This window comes from Acartia tonsa, chromosome 2 (assembly GCF_053477335.1).
Source record: "Acartia tonsa isolate MP-2025a chromosome 2, ASM5347733v1, whole genome shotgun sequence".
NCBI classification, from domain to species: domain Eukaryota; kingdom Metazoa; phylum Arthropoda; class Copepoda; order Calanoida; family Acartiidae; genus Acartia; species Acartia tonsa.
Genome location: NC_137261.1, coordinates 7,894,578 through 7,916,791, shown reverse-complemented (window position 1 = coordinate 7,916,791; position 22,214 = coordinate 7,894,578). Strand labels below are relative to the sequence as shown.

Below are 22,214 nucleotides of genomic sequence, written 5' to 3'. Positions count from 1 at the left end.
AGTGTGAAACATGCATTTTACGCAGTTTAAACGGACACTCATAGTGCATAGTTTAAATGTATGAATTTCTAGTACAATTTGTAAAGAATAAGCAAAAGTTGGTGGGGGGGGGGGGGGGGGCGACTTCCTCAAGTGCCCAAACGACTGTAAGGTAATAGCCTCTAGTATTAAATAAAACTAATAAATCAGATTTTAAAATGTACTTTTTTATCCTAAGTTGGAAATAAAAACTAGACTATGCTGGAAAAATGAATTGATTTTTAGTACTATCAAAGTAACTTTACGAGATAAATATTAAAATCTGTCGGAAATTAGCAAGCTATTCTTTCTCTTATCTCTACATTTTGTTAATTCAATGCAATTGTCCTTTTCCTCTCCATATTTAATTAGTAAAAGTATTAAAATATATTAAAGGTCAACATGTATAATTTAATAAGTTGGAAAGCTCCGCTAACTTTGTATATAACATCCTTGTTACACTGTATCACACGTAATTTGATCCTTAACAAAACATTGAAAGCAGACCGACAACATTGATTCAGATTTTATTGTTTGTTTTCAATCAAGTTTATTTAGAACATTTTTATATCTGCATTCATTCTTATGGAAATTTGTTATCTTTCTACATTTCATCAAGGTTGACAACTTTACATTAAAACGAGGCTTTCAAGTGTTTGAAATTAAAAGAAAAATAGTATACTGCATATACCGGCTTGAATTGAATTAGTTTTACTCTAGATTCTGGTGAAACACGCAGCTGGCTTAAATAAAGATTTACCCCTTCTCCTCCCTTTACACCATTTCTTCTTTTACTGGCTGAACGAGTTGACCAATAAATGACAGGAAAATAGAAATCTAAATTGACGACAATTTTTTATCCAATCCACGTATATTCTACACCCATTGCAATTGTCTTAACCTCTTTTCGAGGAAGCTTTGTGTTTATCAAGTTCGAAATTAAATTCCTTATCATTATCCAAAACTAAGCGCAAATGTCGTCTTTTTTGGCTTTCCTTTCATAATAGACGCGGCATGGATTGTTTATATGCGCCCACGTTTTTCACTTTTGAATGAGATATGAGAGTGTGAAGATTTCGGAGAACAAAATTGGGCCTATCATTGGTCTCATAGTGTGTGAACGACCCTAGTATACCAGGGATTTGAAACCATAAGAACTTCAGGTAGAATTTGTTAATTTTATTAAGAAGAATGGTGTATAGGACGATTATATGTAGTTTTAAAAAGGCTTTAGCCAGCTAAGCATGAAACTTAATTATGATTAATATATGTTTTAGTAATTTTTTATGTGCCTTTATTTTTGCATTTAACAATGATTTATTAAACCAAATAATTTTCCTTTAAAGCCAAAGGTTCCAAAGATTCTTAACCGTAGAGAAAAATGATTTTTAAAAAGCAAATAAGATTACGTGGTTATAAATAACTGGAATTATGAACTAATTGATATTGTAATTTCAGGTCTTTGAAATAATTTCATCAATAAATCTATATTCAAACCTGCTGTTGAAACTTGATGGTTCCTGGTATTGGGGGTTTGTATGTTCGCCAACTGATCTCGTGAACTTCCCGCTAATTCGGAAGTCAAGCTCAACCAAAGTGTCATGGTTGAGACAATTTCAAATGATTGGAGTTTGAAGGAGCTGCACAAGCGAATTTCAAATAACCTGATGGTTGAAGGAGCTGCACAAACAATTTCAAATGGTTCTGAAGAATAGGCATTAGCATTCTTCAAAGAATCTGAAGAATAGGCGTTAGCATTCTTCAATAGATCAATAGCATATAGTGTATTGATGAAAAAAAACATTGACAATTTTTCTGTGAAATAATTACCTAGTGAATCAATATGCCACTAACAAAAAAGCAGAAAATTGAGCGAGCTATCGCTATTGGCAGTGAAAGGCTAGAAGTGTTTGACGAACAGTTAAAAGTGTTTTATGACAATCTAAAAGCCTGCCAAAGTTTTAGTTCATGTGAAAATGTGAATTTAAAATCAATTCGTGACATTTTTAGTGAGGTCAAGGACCAATCTGACCTAATAAAAAGTCTAAAACCTGCCGTGGATACTAGTGAGCTGCGCGAGTTCAAGCGTGATTTGGATGAAGCTAGTGAGCAGAAAACTGTTGCTGATAAAGTTTATGCGTCGTTGGAGCAGTGTACAAAAATTCTGTACTGGCTTGACAATGATTCAGACGACGCGAGGTCAAGCACTGTCGCCAGGAACCTCGACGTCATTGAGAAGGTGAAGATGGACATGGGAGTGCTTAAAATTTCCGTGGAGTTGCGCCAAGAAGTACGTGATATGTACCGAAGGCTTAGAGAGATGGAACGTCGTTCATCTAACCTGGATGAGAGTGGGACACCTGCCATGCTCTCCAGAAGTATGTCTGCCGTGGATATTCGGAGTTCCAACCCGCAGTATGGGCGCTGGGACAACAGTTTGTTGCCGTCGTTCGACGGTACTGACACGGATTACCCAAACTTTAAACAGGTCTTTAAGGATCTATGCTCTGGTTATGGATTTGCTGACCAGAGGTTAAGTCTGATGTTGTGTATGGAGAAGGTGATAACCAACCCGGAACTACGCAAGCAAGTGTCAGCGATTAGAGATCATAATGAACAATGGGCGTTTCTTGATCAGATGTTTTTATCAAACACTCGCCGGTTCATGAGGATTTTAACTAAGCTGAACAAGATGAAACCTGTGGATAAACCTGTGGACGTGGTTAGCGCAATTGCTACCTTCAAGAGCATGATGCAGGAGGTAGAAACCATCGTTGGTTCTGCAGCTAAGGATTACAATCACCTAACTCTTATTCATATTTTTAAAGACAAGTGCCCTGAAAATTTGAGAGACAAAATTATGATGGAGCTAGGTAGCATGAACCAACCAAACATCCAGAAGATTGTAGAACTGCTGGAGAGGACCAGGGGTGCCATGTTGGCCGGTGATATGTCCTATGACACTAGCGCCGGCAAGAGAAATCGTGACAGAGCTGCCGCCGCGCAAGTGTCTGGCCGCAGTGACAATGAGAATGGATGGGCTGGAAAGGACAAAACTTCCAAATGGAATAGTGCATGTCCTATTGAAAATTGCGAGGATAAACATCCTATTTTCCGTTGTCCCACATTTAAGAAGATGGATGTTGTTAACCGAAAGAAAGTTGTCCAGCAGAAGAAGTTATGTGAACTCTGCCTGTGTGACGGCCATGCTGCTGACAAGTGTAATAAATCGGATAAGCTTGGTGTTTGTGGCACCAATAATTGCGACGGTTATCATAGTCGTATGTTGCATGAGGCTAGTGCTAGTGTGAATGCAGTCTACAAATCAAGTTCTGCGCCTAGCACATGTACCTTCCTGCTGCAAATAGTTCCAGTTGTAGCACCTGGCGGCGGCGCCTGCCATGCCGCCGTCATGTTTGATTCTGGTGCGAGTCTACCACTTATATCTGAGAAGATGTCCCACAAGTTGAAGCTGAAATCTACCGGCAGATATACAACTATTTCTGTAGCTGATGGCAGTGAGTCTTCCTGCCGCAATGTTGTGTTTTATCTGAAGGATAGGGACGGCAATTTGAGGGAGTTTGAGGCAGCTGTCATGCCTACCCTCGGCGGGGCCAACGAGATGCGCTCGGTCCACCCCGAAACTGCCGCCGAGATATTTAAAATGCCGCCAGAAAGGTTTACATATATTAGTGGAGGCTTAGATATCATCATTGGAAATACACATCCTGACGTGTTTCCATCAACCTACCAGAAAGTGGGCCAGTCTATGTTGTGGCGAACCATTTTTGGTAGTGGTTTTATCTGTACAAGTGCTGACTATGGAGCTGGTCAGCAGAAATCTGCATATAAAGCTGCCGTAGCTGTTGATAATGAGCCGGTTGGTACTGCCGTAGCTGTTGATAATGAGCCGGTTGGTACTGCCGTACTGCTATTATTGAACCTGTTGGTTCTGCTTGTAACGCTGCTGATGAACCTTTTGGTTCTGCTAGTGCCGCAGCTGTTGACAACATGGCTACGGTGGGTGTTGCCGTGGCTAATATTGATAATGATGTTAGTTGTGCTGCAGTTATTCCTGATGATATTGGTAACGATACTGTAGCCGTTGAGAATATTGTTACGGCGGGTATTGAGCCGCTGAATGATTCGGTTCCAGCCGGACAAGAGCCGACGGGAGTTTCGGTTCCGGCTGGACAAGAGCCGATCAGAGTTTTGGTTCCAGCTGGACAAGAGCCGACGGGAGTTTCGGTTCCAGCTGGGCAAGAGCCAATAAGAAATTCAGTTCTGCCCGGACAAGAGCCGACGGGAGTTTCGGTTCCGGCCGGACAAAAGCCGGTAGATGATTCTAAATTTTATGACAGTCACACTTTTATTACTTGCCCTGGTGCTGTCATGAATCAAGAATCGACTTGGCTGCTGCCAACCTTGCCGCCCGACACAGGGTAAGAGGCCTGCAAATGGCGGATGGAAATATGGCGGGTGTTGCCGCCAGAAAGTCATTGAAAAATTTCAAACCACACATATCTAATCTACAACATAAACTATTTATGTGAAAATGATCCTTAAAGAAAAAATATGACAAGTTATATATTAAGCTTGTGAAGGGAACCTAAAAAGGTTCTGCAAAGAATAAGTATTCATTATTCAACTAATTTTATTGTTCATATTTAAGCACAAAAATTCTACAAAATTGTTTAGACTTTTAAAGCAGATTTTAAAAGATTTTGTTTCTTAAGTATGATTTTGAAAAGCAAAAGTCTGTGTGTATTAACTACAAAGTGATTTTTGCAGATTTTTTTAGATTGAGAAAAATAAATTTTTTAAAAGTATTTTTCGAGGTATTTTTTTTCATGGTTCACGGTTGCTTAAATATGTTATTCTCAGAGTCTCATATGAGATAATGCATTAAAGTAAAGAACACAACATGTAAAATTATTATGATAATGTTTAAAATAATTTCTTATTATTATTTTTAAAAGATTATCGCAAAAAATCAAGATATTTGTTTTAATTTGTAAGCAAATAAAGGTTTTTCTTTCACTCCGGAGGCAAGGATTCCTAATAATCCACGCGTAAAGATTTTTCTTCATTCCGAGAGCAGAGATTCGTAGTAGATATGTACCTAGCGACTTCGGACAATTTTAAACCTTGAGAAGTATTTATAGCAATTATTTTCCTAGGTACATATATTTTCGTTCATGTTTAAATATAAACTCTATTTTCTATGAGATAAGCATTTATAATAATGAACACGATGTATGATATTATTAAATTATTGATTATTATTTATATGAATATCACAGAATTAATTTAAGATAAACTATGCATATTTTAAATTAACCTTTCCTTCATTTTTATCGCAGATATTAAAATAAAAGCAGTTGTTAAAAATTATGATTAACAATTGATTCTTATTTTATGGAAATTGAGATTTTTTTTAGTAAAAAAAGCCACATTTTTCATATGCCTATTTTTATGCCTAAAATAAGAATCAAATGAAATGCGATTAAAGTTTATTCTATTTCATATGCTCAAATTTAATTTTATTGAGTTAAAATTCTTTTCAAAAGTACAATTCATTAAAAAACTTACCTGAAAAGTTTAACAAAAAGGAATAAATGTGTCGAGGTTGCGTGATTCGATATTTATTCTAAGAAAAAAATCAAGTATTTTTTTAGCAGATTTTTTTAAAATTATATATGAATTTCAATCAAGTAAAACATTTTTATTCAGATCAAGGAATGATTGAAAATTCATATTTAAAGTCTCATATTTTTTACAAAGAAAAATTGGTATTTTTTTTTCATAATTCCGATGAAAATTCTAACGAAGATATTATTATTTTGCTATTCTTTAAGTATTAAAAAGTTTTATTATTGATTAAGATATTACAGTTCTTATTCATTAGGTTTGAAAAACTTTCTGCCCAAGGATTTTGAAAAATTTTTTCTTACTACTCTTTTTGATGCTTAACAAATTTAGTTTTAAGTACCTATAAATCTTAATTTTCTTGTCTAAGATTTATTTCGTTTTATTTTTACCATTATTGTTTACATTTACATTTCAACCTGATTTCGTAGGTACTTATTGATTTATTATAATGATTATTACCTATTGATTATGAAATGATTATTATTTAGTATAGTTGTTATATTTACAACATCATGATTAATAGGATTATCTATTTTAGGATTTGTGTATGTGATCTTGTGATTGTCATGTGCATGGAATGTTGTATGGTACAAACCAATCCCCATCCTTCTATCCTAAAATGTGAGGTATTATGAGTCCTAGTGAGGAGTATAATATTGTGTATGCATTTCACGGGGTTTCATTTAGTTAGGAGCAAAAATTGTCACGTTTTCGGGATGTGGCCATTCTCATGTGATTATGGTGAGTTGAGTTTAGTGAGAAATGTTGCTAGTGCTCAGCGCAAAAAAAACCTTGAATCTCATTAAGGAAGTTAATTTGACTTTCAAACGGGGGGTGTGTCTTAACCTCTTTTCGAGGAAGCTTTGTGTTTATCAAGTTCGAAATTAAATTCCTTATCATTATCCAAAACTAAGCGCAAATGTCGTCTTTTTTGGCTTTCCTTTCATAATAGACGCGGCATGGATTGTTTATATGCGCCCACGTTTTTCACTTTTGAATGAGATATGAGAGTGTGAAGATTTCGGAGAACAAAATTGGGCCTATCATTGGTCTCATAGTGTGTGAACGACCCTAGTATACCAGGGATTTGAAACCATAAGAACTTCAGGTAGAATTTGTTAATTTTATTAAGAAGAATGGTGTATAGGACGATTATATGTAGTTTTAAAAAGGCTTTAGCCAGCTAAGCATGAAACTTAATTATGATTAATATATGTTTTAGTAATTTTTTATGTGCCTTTATTTTTGCATTTAACAATGATTTATTAAACCAAATAATTTTCCTTTAAAGCCAAAGGTTCCAAAGATTCTTAACCGTAGAGAAAAATGATTTTTAAAAAGCAAATAAGATTACGTGGTTATAAATAACTGGAATTATGAACTAATTGATATTGTAATTTCAGGTCTTTGAAATAATTTCATCAATAAATCTATATTCAAACCTGCTGTTGAAACTTGATGGTTCCTGGTATTGGGGGTTTGTATGTTCGCCAACTGATCTCGTGAACTTCCCGCTAATTCGGAAGTCAAGCTCAACCAAAGTGTCATGGTTGAGACAGCAATAGATCTTAGAGGTTATATGATAATTAGGCGAATTATGTTTTTAAGAACAGCTCTGTCGGAAACAGAAACAAACCGACAAAACGAATTTTATATAATTCACGCTTTTGAAAAGCAAAAAAATATTTACCACTGTGCAAATAATTTGCTCTTAAAATGTCCCACATAAAATTACGTTTATGGACCTTAGAATTTACACCAGCAAACACGTTTTTACCTGTATAATAAAGATAAAATTAAACTATGCTTTTCCTTGTGCTTTAAATATAAGCTTGAATTAAATAGTTGGGATGGAATATCAAAATTACAATATCTATAGAAGTAAAATAAAAAAAATATCTTTGGACTAACGAACAATAACTTTTAGAGAGAAAATGCGCTTATTATAATTAAATTTAATTTAAAGTATCGGTAAAAACACCAATAAAAATTGATATTTTGTTCAAAATATTTTAAGGAATATATGCAGGAATAACTGTTCAGGCTTTGCTTCAGTACAAATGAAAATAAAATTCCTTACTTTTTAACCTTACAAAATTATACAAATACAAACAAACAAACACAAGTAGACAAAACACAAAAACTGACAATTAAATTACAGAATTTTATCTAACAAGAAAAAAGTTTAAGGTGACCAAAACTTTTATTCTGCATATTTTTAAAAGAGAAGCATTTCGACATTCAGTGTTTGTCGGTCCATTCGTAACGGATAATAGTATGATCGACCATACGTTTTAATTATGTGTTAAAAGAGTTCTATCTTAAAATTTTTCTAAGCTATCGTCGTGTCATTGTCGGAAGATCTGCAAGTCTTTAGGGTGTTTTATTACCCCATCACTCCAAAAGCTTCACTATAAAGCTTGTCCGCAAAATTTTAAATGATAGAATTATCCCATTTTGTTTATTTTGAATCTAAGATAATTACTAAAAACAATGAGGCATTTTTAAAGCGTAGCATGGCTAAATACTTGTAAAGATAAACAAGCACTTCGTCGTGCAGATGAAGATAACCTTTTGTTCCTACTTTTAGAAATGTATATACATACAGTCTGATATACATATTAAGCTGCTTCCTTTGCTTTCATGAATATTGTCATACTTGATTTAATAAGATTTGTAGTGTAACATTAAACATAACATGTTTGTATAGTGCAATATAAAAATGCTCTCAATTCGCCATTAGCCTCCAGGGAGGGCGAAGAAAGGTATTTAAAATGGCCTAAAACCACCCTAAGACATTTATAAAGATTCCCTGAACAGACAAGACCGAAAATACCTTATAGATCAGGATATTTTTTTTCAAATTTCTTTTGTATAGATATAAGTAAATATGCATAATTCTAAGAGTAATATTAGGTTTCTCTTAAAAGCAAAATTGATGTAGTTGAGAAGAAACAAGGATGACAACATCCATAAAAGCGAAGCACTGAAATGGTAGGACAAACGGACATTAACACTTGTATAGTATCTGAACTGAAAAATCGGAACATAAATGTATAAATGTCGAATCAAAATTGTAGGTAAATTTGTTGAAAAACTGCTTAAAAACAGGATAATGTTTATGGACATACTTACATTTTTGGACTTGATTATAGAGTTGCTTCGCTTATAATATTGTTCTTTGTTGTCCCAGGAATCAATATACCAAAAATCAGATCAAACGGATAATTAAAACACTTGAAAATTTGTTGTTAAAAAAGTAGAAAAATCAACATGTTTAAAATGGACGTACGGACATTCTGGTAATGATTATAGAGTTGCTACGCTTTCTAAATCGTACCCAACTACTACAGGAATCATCATGCAAAGTTTGAAATCGATAGGACAATTCTAACATGCCTAAATTAACGAATAAAAGCTATCTATCTCGGACGGACGGACGGACGGACGGACGTACGGACGGACGGACGGACCGACCCTAATTATAGAAAAGCTTCGCTTTTAAAAATAATAGTTGCTTTATATGAAAACAGAAATCTACTATAAATAATACTGAGAAAAACATGAACTTTGCAATAAAAGGTTACCTAGGATAAAAGGTTGCATTATTTATTGAAAGTAAACAGGCGACAAATACAACAAAAATCTAGGAGCTTGTGGATTGGTATTCAGCCATTTTAATCGATTTAATTCATATACTGTTGTTAAATAAAACTTAAAAGTTTATGTAGATGTTCTACAGAGTGTAGAGTTCTAAATATTTCTCCAGTAAATCTAAAGGTCCAACGAGTTATAAAAAACGATGTTTCAATCAAAATTATTTTTTGACCATCGGCCCTAATCCTATAATTTAAGGTTTTTAAGAAGAAAACAATATTTCTTTCCCCTTCGGGAGGCGGTGCCCTGTCCCTGAGGGGTTCTATCCCCTGCGGAAGGTTTTAATCTTTCGGGGCCATATCCCTGAGAAGTCAAATAAATGCAAGGCTCTACTAAACTTTACCTAAACTTACCTATATTTTGAAATATCTCAAAAAAAAGTTCGTTTGGGGGAAACCACTAGGAAAAAAAGAACGAGGACCAAATATATATATATCAAAATCTAAATGATTCAAAAGATGTCTGTGTCACAGGCACGCCAAAAAATATGTATTTGTTGACTGCGTTTCTAAAAAGCACGTCCTACTTTATAATGCAATCTATTGAAAACAAGAACATTTGCAATCATAAATACCTAAAAAATAAAGATGTCCAGAAAAAGCCCTTGTTACATAAGGGAAGGGGGGGGGGTTAATGCAACCATCTCGCAATCAATGATTAAATGGCACTTAGAATTCGAATTTCCATCTGAAATTTTGCATGAATAATCCTTGGTAGGTCTATTTTCTCTAAATCGAACAAAAAGTTTGAAAAAGTAACGTCTAACGGCTGGCGGCTCAGCTGTTTTGCCATTTTTTGGTATCTTAATAGCAAATTAGTCATAAAACCTATCTCCACATAATCCTTTTTGTCGCTCAGAAACCTTATCAAACGGTTCTAGCCGGTAGCTGTTAGCACTAGAAATTTTAAAAATGGTTATTGCTATCATTTAACATGAATTAAACCAAAAATATGTTTTTAAAAGTTGATTCCTATGTAATTCATGATGAATTTGCCCTGAAAATAGGCAAAAAACGGCTAAACGGCTAAGCCGCCAGCCGTTACTTTTCCAACTTTTTGTTCGATTTAGGGAAAATAGACCTACCAAGGATTACTCATGAAAAATTTAAGATCGAAATTCGAATTTTAAGTGCCATTTAATCATTGATTACGAGATGGTTGCATTAACCCCCCCCCCCCCCCCCCCTCCCCTTAAATTATTGAGTTTCGAACAACGAACCATTTAGGCAAAACATATTGTTTCTGTCCGTCCGTCTGAAGCAAAACATCATTTCAACTATCGGGATCTGCTTTGTAAACGAAACACGTATTAAGGTAAATTTTAAATTTCTACTAAAAGGATATATTACGATTTATTTTTTTTGCAAAAATAATATTATCAATAAATATTTTTTTTTGAGAATAAGATAATATAATAATACATCGTAAACCCGTAAAATTTTTATTTATAAGTAAATCTATCAATGCATAAAACAAAGAGAAAGTGTGAGCCTAATCTGTAATCTATCAATTGTTGATTAATTTATTACATATGTTTACTAACTAGAAAAAAAGACAAGAAAAATATTTAATTTTATTTATGAAACGTGTTTTATCAATTTTACTGTCATTCATAAATAATATTAAAATTATTAAAGAATTTGTACTTGAATGAGAATAAGCAGGGATATTATGGGATAAGACATTGATTGATATAAATACATAATGAAACGGGGTGCTGCCACTATTACCAATAGCAAAAATACAGTCACTGTGTTTTTGACAAAAACTGGGTGTGTTTTTGTCAATTTTGATTATAGCTGTGTTTTTGGCAATATTTTTTTTTATCCACAGTCAAAATTACACCTTCACTGATGTCATAAACACAGTTTTACTGTCATTTTCACACCCATGAAATTCAATGAGGCTGTCAAATTCACAGTTATGATGACAAAAATACACCTATTTTCATATTACTATTAAGTATTTTAACCAATTTGTTAAATATTAATGTTAATAGTTAAATTAATCTACACAACAATAATTCTAAACTCAGCAATAGAAGGTAACAGACGAATATTGGATTATAGAGTAGTTGCACTAATTTAAACAAAAGATTGTTGTTAATTAACATATTTTTCTGGATTGCACTTCATGCAACTATGCTTTAAATTTATTTTTTCATCATGTAAATAAATCTACACAACATTAATTCTAAAAGTATCAAAAGAAGGTAACAGACGAATATTGGATATTGTAGAGTAGTTGAACTAATTTAAAAAGATTGTTGTTAATCAACATATTTATTGAAATGAAACCCTTCTATTGATTAAAATAATTGGTTCACACTACCACTTTGAACAAATAAATCAAGATTTAATTAGTAGTACCCAAAGTTTTTAGTCAAACAAATTAGAGATATTATTGTACAAAACTTGAGCTACGATTATAATTTACAGTCCAAGGTCCCCTTCATCCCTGACAATTACGTACACAAATATCGAATTTATATCCATTGTAAAATATAGGAACCAAGAAGGTGTATTACAAGGCAAAATTAAATATATATTAATAACATAAAACCAAAATAAATGTTTCACTCAATTTGACCAATGCGTGCGACTCTCAAGTACCAAAAAAATGATTATTAATAAAAAACTGACAACTTATTGTGAAAAAATCCATTAAAAAAATTGTGTATGAATACTTAATCTTTCAGTTTTTGACTGTACCAGTACCTATACCTTTCTTAAATAGATAGAGCAGTAGGTAATGGGCAGGTATTGGTGACAAATAATATGTTACCTGAAAGTTAAATATTCTTTGAGCACGACGCCTCTTAATATCGTCTTCATTTCAGGAATACCAGAACCAATGGCCTAAATACAAAGAATTGGAATCAAAGTATGCTATCAAAAACCTAAAACGGTTAGCTATTTAAGACGTCTTGATATTGGTTTAAGATTGAAAATGTGTAAACTGAACCAATTGAGTTCTCCATTCTATGGAAGCTTCACAAAGGTCCCTAAATAGTTTCAAACCATTTTATTTTTAAATTGCAGACACAGGATGGTTTAAGGCTTTTTTTATACCCTACTACTTCTAATACAGAGTCCCTAGGTGTTAGGGGCGCAGCTGCTAGTTCTGTTAAAAGTAATAGCAATCTAAAAATCTGTTTGAAGGAAATGGAATACACCCTATTTAGCAATTATATAAAATTGCCGCTATAAATAATAAGATAATGTTAATTCCTATTCTATTCACCTCTCCCCGTATCCTTGTTTTTTTATTACGTAACATAAAATTAACAAAAAAAAACGTGATAATATATGAATAATTGAAATTATTGTCAATCATATTTAGTAATTTCCATAAATAAATTACAGTACCTACTCAGCTTTTAGTTTCAAAAAATATTCCATTGTGCTGATTCATTAAATTTTAACAGTGCAGCTATTCTATGTTTGGGGTGTGTTTGTCCGTTGTTTCGACAGCTACTTACTACCAGAGCTTGATGAAATGTATCTTTTTTGGTTTATTGGTGGTTCTTCAAAAAATTGGAAGATTTATCACAATTTTAATCCTTTTCCAAATGATTAAAAGACATACAAGGACATATAAACGAAGGAAACTAAATCATGTTTAGTCTAAAGTCTATGGAAAAACACAATTTTTTGTCATTGACCAATAAATATCATTTAAGACCAACATATAGTTTAACATACAGTAAAAACTGTGTTTACCATTGATTAAAATAACAAAATGTACTATTATTCCTGTAATTTTCCCTGTTGATCAGCATTCATTATTAAAACTACCAATGCAATAATGCAAACTAATCAAATATTTTTAAAAGATTTATATCAAGTTGCTAAGATATAAAAATCAAATTTCAATCTATTCCAAAGCATCCTCAATGTTTCAGTATTGTTGTAAAAGGAGATTTTTCTTTAAGAATAATTTCTGAATGCCCATTTTTCCATAGCCTTTCCCTACACCTTCTTTTTCTGCCTGATACAGACATACCAACCGACCAAAAATTATACAATAAGTAGGAGAATAATCAATCAGCCCTAAAGTCTTATGTAGATATTTGTTTTTATTTAGGAGAAGAAAGAATTGTAGATTATTTAACTCTTTAGAAACAACTTAATAACGTTAGTGAAACAAAAGACAAAAAAAAATCAGCATACCTGAGGTGCCACAATGTGTACAAATCCGGCGGCAAACAGAATGAGAAAGACAGGTAGAGAGGTCCAGGCCAGAAACTGGAGGCCAAGGTGAGACACGAGATCCTTTACTAGCCACAGTCTTGCCTGCAAATAGAATAATCAATACCAATGAATTGGCAAAAGGGCCAGTAAAAAAATAAAAAAAAAAGTGGCTAAAAAGCTGCTTCATATATGGGTGTTATATACTCATATGCCCCATAATAATGGGAATGTTGACAAGCAAAACCAGAAGTCGAGCTTTAATAGCAGTAAATCTTTTCCCCTATAGCGTTACAGAGTGACAGATTACATAGTAAGTTGCTTCACTACTAAATACAGGTGTAGTAGATACCTTATTGCACAATGAGATGGTATAGTCCATGGCAAGACTTACTACAAAGAAGTGGAGTAGATACCTTATTGCACAATGAGATGGTATAGTCCATGGCAAGAATTACAAGAAAGAAGTGGAGTAGATACCTTATTGCACAATGAGATGGTATAGTCCATGGCAAGAATTACAAGAAAGAAGTGGAGTAGATACCTTATTGCACAATGAGATGGTATAGTCCATGGCAAGACTTACTACAAAGAAGTGGAGTAGATACCTTATTGCACAATGAGATGGTATAGTTTATGGCAAGAATTACAAGAAAGAAGTGGAGTAGATACCTTATTGAACAATGAGATGGTATAATCCATGGCAATACTTACAAGAGAGAAGTGGAGTAGATACCTTATTGCACAATGAGATGGTATAATCCATGGCAATACTTACAAGAGAGAAGTGGAGTAGATACCTTATTGCACAATGAGATGGTATAGTCCATGGCAAATGAGATGAGAGCCATGATGACCCCAAGGGCAGCCAGGAAGACCCAGTCTTCTCCTATCCTGCTCAAACATACAACTTTTTTACATTGATAATTTTTAATTTTAATGAATAGGCTTTTAAATTTAACGTATGCCATCAAAGTGCCAATTCAAGAACTGCCCCCCACCCCTCTTATTTTGAAAAATAAAATAAAACTAAGAAGGTAGGAAGTAGTTTACATGCACTTTTGGTTGTTTAGAAAAGGATAGGTCATTTGTATAAAAAAGTTCACTGTAGCTTAACCTTTTGGGAACCACATAATTATATGCCTCATTTTTTTTCAAGTAAAAAGATTTGTTTTCCTTGCGAATGTATTTTTCCAGATATAAGTTATAACACGGGCAGCCTTTCTGTTGCATTCTGTCGTTCCACTAAATTGTTATAGATAAGTAGATTAATAGATAGATAGTCATAAGGCAAAAGAGATATATATTGATAAAAATAGATAAGCTATTATTTTCAGAACATGAAAAAGACAGATTTATTATCTAAAAGGATAAGACAATGGCCGATAAATTGATGTACATCCCATTCCCCAATGATGATAAATAGAATTTTCCCTTCTGTAGATTACAATTAGTGGTAAAACGTTTGGACACTCAATGAGGTAACCAATCAAAATTCAATATTAGTTCCCAAGGTTGTTAAGCCAACGTATTAAATAACTTAAAACTTAAATAAAACTTTGGGGACTAGTGTAATAAACTTCCCTCTCCTATTATTAAAGACATAAATGGAATGAAAAGGATTAATATAACAAGACAAATAAAAAAATTAGGAACCTGAGCTCTTTTCTTCGTTTTCTTTGTTCCTTCTTACGTCGTTTCTCTACAAGTTTATGTCGTCGTGCTTGTTCTCTAATTAACATTCATAATTCAATATTTCATTTTAAAGAAAAATATGCAACAACAAATGTATAAGTATAGATGTATAACCAAAACAACTAGAGGGCCCAAGTGGTGGGGACCTTTTCGTCTGCTAGCAAATTGCTTTCTGCTCTTTTGTAGCAACTAGGCTGTTTTTATATTTCCGACGCTATTGGCTGATATTCTAAGATCCTATTGAAAGTCGGGACCGGGTCCCTACCCCGTGGGTAGAGTGACATACAGCTCGTGCCCCCTCTATTCTTTTATTTAAATATTGCAACCTAAACGATAGATACTCTGAACTTTGCCTAACTAAAAAAATCTAGCTAAAAGCAGGCTAAAAGTAAAAATTTGCGATAGTAGGTAAATATTTTGAACTTGTCTATATGGAGTTACTTTAAGCCCATAAAGCAACAATAATATCAATCAAAATCCTTTAAAAGGTAATCTGATTTGCAAGGGTTTGTTGCCTGTATTATTGAAAGGGGAAGCATTTTCATAAATTGACCACCTTCAACAAAAATATGAATCCTTTAATATTTGCGTATTTTTACTATAATACAACAAATGTAAAATAAGTATTTAGTACAAAATAAAATGAAATCTAATCCTTTCTATTACATAAATTGTTGGTATTAAATAACTAAAAATCGAATTGTAATCTGATACCTATATAATATTTTGCATAAAATAATTTTAAAAGCAAAGCTTTACTACAATTAGGGTAGGTCTCTCCACCCTATAATGATTCCCGATACGGCAATTGTAATATGATAACTATATAATATTTTGCATAGAATAATTTTAAAAGCAAAGCTTTACTACAATTAGGGTCGGTCTCTCCACCCTATAATGATTCCCGATACGGCTATCATATATCTAAGCTATTTTAAGCTACATCAAAGTGCAGTTATTCTATGTTTATCAATGTTCGTTTGTCAGTCCTATTCATTTACTTTCTCACTTACCTATAGATATCTCATCCATGTTTACATATAAATTATTTACATACATGTATAATATATCATTTAAAATGTGTCGCATCTCTATAAGCTATCCTAAAAATCTTTTATATATTTGAGTATTCATCAATACAAGAAGACAATTAAACTAATCTATAAATAAATATATGTCAAAGCAAAAAAGCTTTAGGGCCAGATACTACCTATATTATATAACTTTAGAGTATGTATTCCTCAAATAGAGAAAATAGAATAAAAGTTAAGAGGGTATTGCGATGATAACAGAAATATGAAAATAAACACAAACATGCAAATACCTCATTATATTTTGTATAACTTTTTAAACAGAAAAGATGAATATGTAATGATTAAATATTGAAATATTCCTGATTTCATCTGCCATAGACTTGCTGTATCTACCATACATGAGGGTTTGTTGGTACCCCATGGCGCTGGTAGCACTAGTAATGTCCTTAAATAATCATTTTTTCAATAGATTTAGAGAGGAGCAATAGTTTAATTAAGATAATACATATTTTTTATCAAAGCTTCTGATATAATCAATTTCCAGGGGATAAAAACGAATTCTGAACCGCGATGCAAGAAATATTAATAGTTGCAATGCTTGTTTATAAGAAGCGATATAAGTTTTTTCGTAAATTATTTACATTATTTTACGGGATCTCTTCAATGGACATTTCCCTCTTTTTAATTGCATTCAATTCCTATTACCGGATATTGTAATTTAGAAAGTGTATAAATGCTTTTGGAGCTCTAAAGGAACATAAAACTTATCAATTAAATTGGATTTTCCGTAATTTACGGACGAACACACGTAATACCTAGAGTATTTAAGAGTAGCTATGCTACAAAAAAAAAAAAAAAATTACCTCATCGTCGTGACCAGGCACATATTGGTCGGGAAGTTCAAGTCGGGTCATCGCCATTTTAGAGATTTTTCAATCTTCTTTTTGTTGATATTAAAAAATAACAATGTTTCTATTTACTTCACAATATATCACAAGTTAAAGTCTGTTTATTACGATAATAAAACTTTTGGTAATTTTGGTTAAATTATTAGTCACAGAAGAGCTTTTTTTATCACAGAATATTTTGTTGTTTATAAGTACTTTTAATTATAGTATAACTTTTACAAAACACAGTCTATACCATTATTTTTGTCTTATTTTGATACCTTTTCAAAATTGGCACTTCGGTTAGTTAGGTAAAACAGTCACTGGGAGATTTCTGGAAGTTTTTGTAAGTTTGTAAGGCTGATTGATTGGCACACAGTTACTGACACATAGGCAGGGTTCATACAGGCCTACCTGAAAAATAAAGATATATCATTAGTACATCCTAGGTATAATATAAAATAATTCATTGTTTAAGATATAGTAGAATTTAAATTTAATTCTCTTTTTACTTTACTAAAAAAATTAATAAGGATTTTTGTGTAAATAAAAAATCCATATTGATAAACAAAAAGTTTAAAAATGCAAAATTAAATTTGTAATAAATGATTAATTATGTGGTGACTAGAAGAAATTTAATCAGGGCTCGGCAGCTGTGGCTAAGCCTCAAATTTAAAATTGAGAGCTTTTAAATTTTTTTGAAAAGAGTGATTGTCATATTTGGGTGAGGTTTAGACTTCCAGCTGAATTTCAAAATTGTAAAAAGATGATTTTCCTGAAGCTTAGAGGCGGCTGACGAGCCCTGAATTTATCAGAGTATAAATAATCAGGGATGACGAAATGGGGGTAAAAGAGCTGGTATCAATTTTGGTACCTCACTCTCTGAAAATTCTGGCTAATATTTATTTAACAGAAGAAAGGGTTGTGGATTAATTTAAACACCATACCTAGTCCTTTAACACCCTGGTATAAAATATTAATCAATCAAATAATGTTTATGTTATATATAATCTATATTTGTGTATGTTTAGTTTGCAATACAGATTCTATATAAAATTTTAGGAGCGTAGCTCCTCTACAAGTAATTCAATTACAAGCGAAAAATAATTTACATATTAAAACTTTAAAAGGTCAAAAAGAGGAAATTTGTATAATTGCCTTTTTTTCATACATACTTTTTTGTCAGAGGAAGTAAGGGGACAATGGGCTGTTTATTACACTAGTCCCCAAAGTTTTCCATAACGTTTTCTTATTCGTTGACTTAACAACTTTACGGACTTTATTTAAATTTTGATTGGTTGATTCAGTGAGTTGAGTATCCAAACATTTCAACCAATAATTGGGGATGTACATCAATTTATCGGCCATTGTCTTATCCCTCTAGAACGCTGACTTTTTGTTACTAGCAAAATAATTGATTTGTTGCCAATTTTAGGTAACCAAAAAATTTCGCTATTAATAAAGTATTTGTTCTTGTTGTTATCAGGAGAAAAACAACAATGTGCAATTAAATTTATGTTTTATAAGCAAATTATAATCTGTACTTTTACCTAGAATTTAGTATTGAAGGATTCATTACAAATTTAAATTATCAGCAATAACGACAATATGAACAAGTAAAAATTTTAAAAACCGCTAGTAATGGATTTATTATTTCTTGGATCTTACACCAAAGTATCATGTACTCTAATAAAGAGAAACTAGGAGGTGACTGAAGTAATAACGATCCCCATCATCCACCCCCTTTACCCCATCCCCTCCTAATGGATGAACGAACTGACCAATAAGTGGTGTCCATGTTAGCAACCTAAATTGACGAAAATTTTTTCCTGTAAAAATATCCACATAAAGAGTGCGTGCAAAAAAATGCGGACATTTTTAAAATTGAAATTGCGCGGCTTGTGTTAATAGTAGAAAAATACTACGCATACCGTTAGAACCGCTAAGAACCGTTAGTCCTGTGCTACGCATAGTTTATAAGCTACATGTTAAAATGTCCCAACTTACTTAAAACTTGACTTGCGAGTATATTTTTGGACATTTTACCATCTGGCTCCTAGATTATTTGTATTTCCAAAAATACAGTTCATAGCGGTTCTAACGGTATGCGTAACATTTTTCTACTATTAACACAAGCCGCGTAATTTGAAATCAAAAAATGTGGGCATCTCTTTTTGCAAAATATCTTTTCTAATTTTTAGTTATATTTTAAAATTTACTCTCAAGTCAAGTTTTACATCAGTTGGGACATTTTAACAAGTAGCTCCGTAAATATACGTAGCAGAAAAATCGTTCTTATATTTCCAAAAATTAGACTTCTTAGCGGTTCTAACAGTATGCGTAACATTTTTCTACTATTAACACACGCCGCGCAGTTTGAAATTAAAAAGTGTAGGCATCTCTTTTTGCAAAATATCAGAAGAAATAATTAATGAAACTGCTAAAGTGCTCCTTTTCCTGTAATAACTGTTTAGAAAGAGAAAAAAAATAAAATCTCTCAATTTGATGATAATTCAAATAGATATCATCACTGATGAATAAAGTTTTCAAAAAATAAGTTTTGTAACAGATAAAAATGTTAAACGCAAGCGAAAACAATCACTTATCACTTATTTGCAGAAAAACAAGCAAAAAAGTTATTCAATAGTTAAGTAATACTAAAACAAGGGTGATAACTTTCAAAAAAGCATAAAATAAGACAGTTTGACAAACGAAAATAAACACTTATAGCATCAGAACTTTATAAGCAGAAAAATAATCTTTCGAGTCTAAACAAAATTGTGTAAAAATATGATAAAAAATTATTTTCCCTTTAAGAGTTTGTAAGGAAGGGGGAGGGGTGTATTTTTTCTATTTTATCTATCATTTCAGAAAATAGATTAATACCAAGCTTCAACAAAAATTGATGTAAAAATTCAAGCAGTTTTGTTCTTTAATAATGTCTGTTTCTAGACTTTATCTCATATCTTAATTTTGTTGTATTGAGACTAATTCTAATTAATCTAAATTATCCACCAACGCACAATAAAGAAATCAAATACCCGTCACAATTAATTAGCAGGCATGCCATAATAGTCAAATATCAGAGATACAGGGGTATAACTACTTTAACCGGATTTTTTTCAGCTTATATTTCGTCATTTTTAAAATTCAAAATGTTTCATAATTCATTTTTTAATATCGCTTCAGCCCAATCCTCCAAAGTAGGTTTGGTCAGGAAAATAGCCTAAAACCATATGACCTTAACGAGCTTCCCTGAAAAGTGCAACCCAATTGAATCACCAATTTCGGTGATCATAAGCTTCAAACAAATAAACCTTACCTACAGCTTTATATTATAAGATTGTGATCAAATATTACTAACTTACAATTCCATGATACTTGTGGATATAGTTATCCTTGTTCATTATCACATTAAGCATACTATAAAAGCTTAAATTGAATCAAAAAGACAGATTTGTTAACAAGGAAACAAACAAAATTGAGACAAAAATTGGCGGGTGCATTTTTCAAATAAATTTCAATATTGAATGCAGTGACTAAGGATAAATTGATTGATGTATTGTATAATAAAAAAAATTTCCAAACCTTTTAACATATGAATATAAACTATTTTCTTATCCCGTAGCATTAGCATAATTGATAACGTGTCTATCAAGAGTGGGTGAAAAGTCTTGGCCCCTTAACAGGTGTAACAGATAACCACACTTTCAGACAAAGCTAGTGCAATCAAAGGATTTTACAGACATTTTTTAACTTGGAGTCTATCTGTGCAGTACATAGTAATAGATGCCGTCTATTAAAAGTAATCTCACGTGCCTTATTTAGCAGCAGTAGGTACCATATAAAAATCCTTAAACAAAGTGTTGTGATCCAAACTCGAACCCGACTCAATTAAATGTCCCTTTTTACCCTCATTTATTTCCATGATTTAAATGGATACATAGCAGCAGCCGGTGTCTCATAATATTATGATTGACATTAGCTTGCATTCTAACACAATAGACTTATCAATAATAGACCAACAATTACAGGAATATTTTAGATATGAGCTAAATCTATAAAAAGCAGGTCTAGTCTGTTGGTAAAAATATTATTTATTTTTCTTTAAAGCGAAGCCGTTCTATAATTAGGGTCTATAAGTCCGTTACAGTTAGTTTTGAATGATGATTCCTATAATAGTAAAGTACGACCCAGAAAGAGTAAAACTCTAGAATAGTTACAAGAAAGTTGTTTGTCCATTTAAAAATGGTAATTTTTAACTTTTTTGACAACGATTTTTAATGTGATATAATTATTCGTCCGATTTTAGAATACTGTTTCCTAGGACAACAAAGTACAATGTTTTAAGCAAAGATATTTATAATCAAGTCTTAAAATTTTACTTATGTCATTAAACAGTATTCTGTATTTAAGCAGATTTGCAACAATGTTGTTAAGACTTATACATTATACAAGTCTTCATGTTCGTTTGTTCTACCACTTTATTTCAGAGCATCGCTTTTGTGGATGATGTTTATACATATGTTAAGTGTATTTCGTAACATGATCCTCTAGCAAAGGCATATAAAACGGTACCTTTTGCTGCTAAATCAGCACCAAAACAATAACTGACATGTTTGTCCTTTGTGATTAAATCGCAAAAGATAAACCCAATGTTTAATTAGGTCTACATTAACTCAATTGTTCACTCATTCTATCTACTCAACAAGTTAACTGATTGATTTTTTTTGCTTATCAGATTTAACAAGTAATATTAGCTTTCATCATTAAAAATTGCCAATGTCTGATGATTAGTTAAAATACCAATCAATTTTTTCAATCAATATTTAATTTTTCTATGTTTATTTTGAATAAATACCAATTGAATGATGTTAAAATGAAACATACAAAATGGCATGTAAATTACAGGGTGCGCCACATAAATCCGGACTTTTTCTTATTTTAAAAAAAATGAACATAAAATTGTCAATTTTAAAGATTTTATTGAATTTTAAAAACTGGGAAGCCAACTAGGTATATGACTATTAGATTATTCAATAAAATCGCCACCAGCCTCAATCACCGCCTCTACCCGCCCC

At 32.3% G+C, this 22,214-nt stretch overlaps 1 protein-coding gene across 9 annotated transcripts in view; it reads right to left on the bottom strand.

The window, feature by feature from the left end:
• ClC-a (chloride channel protein 2) overlaps positions 1 to 22,214 on the bottom strand; it is a 114,361-nt gene that overhangs the window by 32,918 nt on the left and 59,229 nt on the right. For all 9 annotated transcript variants that reach the window (XR_013873773.1, XR_013873762.1, XR_013873777.1 and 6 more), the window contains exons 2-8: positions 17,110 to 17,547; positions 16,608 to 16,691; positions 15,174 to 15,250; positions 14,696 to 14,762; positions 14,318 to 14,413; positions 13,500 to 13,622; positions 12,112 to 12,185 (exon numbers count right to left, since the gene is read on the bottom strand). Coding sequence is in view for 5 of the 9 variants with exons in the window: in XM_080145294.1 (XP_080001420.1) it covers positions 12,112 to 12,185; positions 13,500 to 13,622; positions 14,318 to 14,413; positions 14,696 to 14,762; positions 15,174 to 15,250; positions 16,608 to 16,691; positions 17,110 to 17,166 (578 nt within the window). In the remaining 4 variants the exon portion in view is untranslated. The remainder of the gene's footprint in view (positions 1 to 12,111; positions 12,186 to 13,499; positions 13,623 to 14,317; positions 14,414 to 14,695; positions 14,763 to 15,173; positions 15,251 to 16,607; positions 16,692 to 17,109; positions 17,548 to 22,214) is intronic.